The 5,533-nt window shown below is 22.7% G+C and overlaps 1 protein-coding gene across 1 annotated transcript in view; it reads right to left on the bottom strand.

The window, feature by feature from the left end:
• The window catches only part of LOC117169397 (beta-alanine-activating enzyme), a 15,411-nt gene that overhangs the window by 872 nt on the left and 9,006 nt on the right, over positions 1-5,533 (bottom strand). Inside the window, exons 7-8 of the mRNA XM_033355764.1 lie at positions 4,957-5,120; positions 2,879-3,142 (exon numbers count right to left, since the gene is read on the bottom strand). Coding sequence (XP_033211655.1) covers positions 2,879-3,142; positions 4,957-5,120 — 428 coding nt within the window. The remainder of the gene's footprint in view (positions 1-2,878; positions 3,143-4,956; positions 5,121-5,533) is intronic.

Below are 5,533 nucleotides of genomic sequence, written 5' to 3'. Positions count from 1 at the left end.
AAATAATTTCTTATACAAGATATTTTCGCGTATTTAAATCACTAAAATAAAAATAAAAAATAAACATTGTTTTAAATAACAATTATTACTTTTTTCGTTGAAAATACATGTTTTTGACTGAAAATTAATTTTTTTCAACTTGAAGTTTAAATATTACATTTTCGTAGAATTAAAAAAAAAAACATTTCAGTTAAAACTTCAATTTTTCTTCAACTTTTGGTTGAAAATGCATATTTTCGGTTTGAAAATTCTGTTTTGTAGAAACCTCGTCTTGCTGGCTAGAAAATTCAACTGTTTTGTAGAAAATTAATTTTTTTAAATAAAAATGGAATTGTTGCATTTTTTGTTAAAAAATTGATTTAATTTCGTTTAAAAAATTCCATCATTTGGTTGAAATTTTTTAAATTTTGTTAAAGATTCATTCTTTTGGTTGAAAATTCATTTTTTTGTTGTTGGTTATTGAAAATTGCTTTTTTTTAAAAACTAATAAGTGTACAATTTTGTTGAAAATTCAATTATTTAGTTTAAAAATTAAACAATGTTGTCAAAAATGTCTGTAATTTATTGAAAATTCGCCTTTTTAGTAGAAAATTGAACTATTCGGATAAAATTTATTTATTTTATTGAAAATTCGTCTTTTTTGTCAAAAATCAATTTTCTCTTTATTAAAAATTAATTCTCCTCAATGAAAATTCAACTATCCTGTTTGTGTTTAATAATTCATATTTTTAGTTTAAAAATATAACAATTCTGTCGAAAATTGACGTAATTTATTAAAACTTTTGTTTTTTAAGTAGAAAATTAAACAATTCGGTTAGAAATTTATTTTATTTTGTTTAAAATTCGTCTTTTTCGTAGAAAATCAATTGTCCTTTTATTGAAAATTCAGTCTCCTAAATGAAAATTCAACTACACTAATCTTTTTTGTTAAAGAGTCAACTATGCGGTTAAAAATTTATTTATTTTCTTAAAAATGTATCCTCTTTGTAGAAAATAATTTTTCTTTTTCTTGAAAATTAATTCTCCTGAATCTAAATCCAACTACCCTATTTTTGTTTAATAATTTATATTTTTAGTTGAAAAATTTAACAACAAATGAGCTTTTTTGTTAAAAATTCTATTATTACAAATTTATATAATTTTCTGAGAAATTCTATTTTACTTTTACACCTGCAATTTTTGTTTGGAAAATCATGTATTTCCGTGAAAATTTATCCTTTTTGGTATACAACTTTCTTGGCTTCAAAATTGATTTATTTTGTTGAAAATTTAACTATTTTATGGATTGTCTTTTCTTTTTTTATTTCAAATTCCACTAATTGACTAACAATTTTTGTATTTTATTAAAAATGGATAGTTTTAATAGAAAATTTAACTTCTTTTAAATTATTTTTTTTTTCAACGATAGTCAATTTTATTCCATTTTGGGTAGAAAATTAATCTTTTTTAGTTAAAAATTCTATTATTTGGCTCAAAATTCATGAAATTTGTTGAAAAATAATTCTCCTAAATAAAAATTCAACCACACAATTTTTGGTTAACAATTGATATTTTTAGTTTAAAAACTAAAAAATGTTGTCGAAATTTGACGTAATTTATTGAAAATTCGTCTTTTTTTAGTAGAAAATTTAAATATCAGATTAAAAATTTATTTATTTTGTTAAAAAAATTGTTACGAATTATTTTAAAAAATTTAACTTTACATTTTTAGTAGAAAATTACTATTTTTAGGTTGAAAAATTGTTTTTTGTTGAAAATTCAATTATTACAAATTTATATAATTTTCTGAGAAATTCTATTTTACTTTTACACCTGCAATTTTTGTTTGGAAAATTATGTATTTCCGTGAAAATTGATCCTTTTTGATATATAATTTTCTTGGCTTAAAAATTGATTTATTTTGTTGAAAATTTAGCTATTTTATGTATTGTCTTTTCTTTTTTTATCTCAAATTCCACTATTTGACTAAAAATTTTTGTATTTTATTAAAAATGGATAGTTTTCATAGAAAATTTAACTTATTTTAAGTTAGTTTTTTTTCAACGATAGTCAATGTTATTCCATTTTTGGTAGAAAATTAATCTTTTTTAGTTAAAAATTCTATTATTTGGCTCAAAATTCATGAAATTTGTTGAAAAATAATTCTCCTAAATAAAAATTCAACTACACTATTTTTGGTTAACAATTGATATTTTTATTTTAAAAACTAAAAAATCTTGTCGAAATTTGACGTAATTTATTGAAAATTCGTCTTTTTTTAGTAGAAAATTTAAATATCAGATTAAAAATTTATCTATTTTGTTAAAAATTATTTTAAAAAATTTAACTTTACATTTTTAATAGAAAATTACTATTTTTAGGTTGAAAAATTGTTTTTTGTTGAAAATTCAATTATTACAAATTTATATAATTTTCTGAGAATTCGTCTTTTTCGTAGAAAATTAATCTTCTTGGTTGAAAATTCATCTTTTTGGTTAAAAATTCAACTATTTTGTTGAAACCTCAACTGTTTGTAGAACCCTCGTTATTTGACTGGAAATTTTGGATTAAATTGTTTTTATTTACTGACTGAAAAATCTGTCATAGCTAAAAATTCAACTCTTGTTGAAAATACTGATTTTTTTCTTCAAAATTCATCTCTTCTTGATAGAAGTTTCCACTTTTTTCATTAAAAATGCAATTTATTTTGTCGAAAATATGTCTTTTTGGTTAAAACTCTTTGGGTAAAACTTTTTTTTTGTTAAAACTTTTTTGGTTAAAACTTGCGGACTCTAACAAAGGGGACGTGATTGGAAATTTTAAAAAAAGTTTACGTAATTTATGCACAGCCCCATAGAAAAAAATGTGGATTCGTTTTTTTTTTAATTATAATGTTTACCTTATGGCCAGATAAAATGTTAAAACAGGTTAATTTTCCAGATACGTTTGCGAAGACGACGGTGCCAGATTTGAAAATTGCTGGTGCTGAGAATATAGGATCCAAGAGTGAATTTCGCCACTTGATCTTTCCAGAAACTTGATCTAGAGAGATGCAAGTTCCGTCCAGGGTTCCAAAGAGAAGAGTTCTAGTTTCAAAATGCATACGAGCTGTTGCGGAAATGCTTCCTTCGCTTGCTTTTCTTCTCCACAATTCTGATCCGGTCTGATAAATTCGAAAAGCGGGGTTTTAATTGTAATTCTGTTCTCAATAATAAATTTTTAGAAGAAAAATCTATCCAATCTCTTCCATTTCAATTTTCTTTTATATAAAGTTTAATTGATACAATTTTTTCAATTACGAAATTATTCAGTTTACAATGCGTAATTTTAAAAATGTTTACTTCAAATATTTTCTATTTTAGGTTTTTATTTTTAAGCGTACATTTTCAATTTAGAGAATGATGAAATACACTTTTGAGAACTTAAATAATTAAAAGTAGGTTAAGAATTGAACAATAATTTATTCATTTTAAGATTTTTTCAAATTAATAGATTCATAATTAAATACTGTTGTTCACTTTTTAAATAAAATATTAGAAGATAAAAAATTTGAAACTGAATTGTTTGGAAATAGGAACCCTTAATTCATTACAATTTCAGATTGTTGAAATTAAACTGTGAACTCTACAATTTTATTTGTTCAATTTAAACAAATTTTAATTTGAAACAAATTTAAATTGAAATAATTTAAAACTTTTCAGTTAAACACATTTTTAATCGTTTAATTTTTATTGTTTCTAACTTAAAATTGCTGAAAATGCTATAATTTTGAATAATTACAAATTTATTCTTTCATTTTTAATTTACAGAATTGAAAATAATAACGTGCCATAGATATATTTTTTTAAAAATAAATAATGGACAATTTTATAGGAAATTCAAGTATTTGGTCGAAAGATTAATTATTTTGTTAAAAATTCTGCTTTTTTATTTATTTTTTATTTAAAGATCCATTATTTTAGTTAAACTTTTATCACAATTTAACTGTTTTGTTGAAAATTTGTTTTTTCTTCGTTAAAAAATTGATTTTTTCAATTAAAAATTTAAATATTTCTTTTTTGTTAGAAAATAGACATTTTTTGTTGAAAATTCGTCCTTTCCGGTAGAAATCTAATCCTTTCGGTTCAAAATTTAACTATTTGGTTGAAAATTTATGTACTTTTTTGAAAAAACATTTTTTTGGTAGAAATGTAATCTTTGTCGTTAAAAATGCAACTGTTTGGTTGAAAATTAATATATTTTAGTTTATGATTCACATATTTTGTAGAAAATTCGTATTTTTTAATGAATTAATGGTCATAATTAATTATTTAACGGTGAAATAAATAATTTTTCATTGAAAATTCTACTTTTTAGGTTGAAAATTCGTGTTTTTTTATTGTTTCTCATTCTTTGACTGAAAATTTAAAATTTTGGTTAAAAATTAAAAGATTTGGTCGAACATGAACTTTTTTGTAGAAAATTCATATTTTCGGGCTGAAAAGTTTTTTTTATGGAAAATTAATATTTTAAATGAAAAATCAACTAGTCCATTTTTGGTTACTATCGTTCTTTTCTACTTTAAAAATTCAACTTCTTGGCTAAAAATATATGTAGAAAATAAATTTTTTTATTTGAAAAGTCATCTCTTTTAGTAGAAATTATATACATATTTTTTTTTGGTTACAAATAAAAACGTTTTGGTTAAAAATGACTCTGTTTTTATTTGAGGATTTAACTGTTTGTTTAAAATTCGTCTTTTTCGTTTCAATTTAACTGTTTTTGTGCTAAAATTAAAATCATTTCTTCATTATAATATCAACTATTACATTGTTTGTTGGAAATAAATTTGTTATTCTTTTTTTTTTTTAATTCTTCTAGTTTATTGAATTTTCAACTTGATTTTTGTATATTCCCTAAATAAATTCAGAAACAAATTTAGCCGAAAAAACTTTCCTGACATAAAATTATTTTTCCAAGTCTTCAAGTATCCTTTACCTCCAAAGAAAGACAGTACATATGTTTATCATAAGATCCCACGAAAATTAATTTTTTTTCTGAACACATTGCAGCTGTACATTTTACTGCATCTTCAGTTTTAAATTTCCAATATATTTCACCAGTCTTTAGATTTAAACAATACACAAATCCATCGTAGCAGCCTAAAAAAATTTGTAATAAAAGTTCAAATAAAAAAAAACTTGCATGGGTTGCAAAATATTACACGGGATTGCAGAAGATTGTCTGGAATTTCTTAAGAATTGCATGGAGTTACAAAATATTACATGGGATTGCAAAAGGTTGCATGCGACTGCAAAAAATTGGGTGAAATTGCAAAATATTGCATGGGATTGCGAAATATTTCATGAGATTGCAAAATATTGTATGGAGTTACAAATTATTACATGGGATTGCAAAAGGTTGCATGCGACTGCAAAAAATTGTGTGGAATTGTAAAATATTGCATGGGATAGCGAAATATTTCATGAGATTGCAAAATATTGCATGGAGTTACAAAATATTACATGGGATTGCAAAAGGTTGCATGCGACTGCAAAAAATTGGGTGGAATTGC

The sequence above is a fragment of the Belonocnema kinseyi genome, chromosome 3 (assembly GCF_010883055.1).
Source record: "Belonocnema kinseyi isolate 2016_QV_RU_SX_M_011 chromosome 3, B_treatae_v1, whole genome shotgun sequence".
In the NCBI taxonomy this organism is placed as follows: domain Eukaryota; kingdom Metazoa; phylum Arthropoda; class Insecta; order Hymenoptera; family Cynipidae; genus Belonocnema; species Belonocnema kinseyi.
Note: the sequence above shows the minus strand (reverse complement) of the source record. Positions and strands in the feature narration are given on the sequence as shown.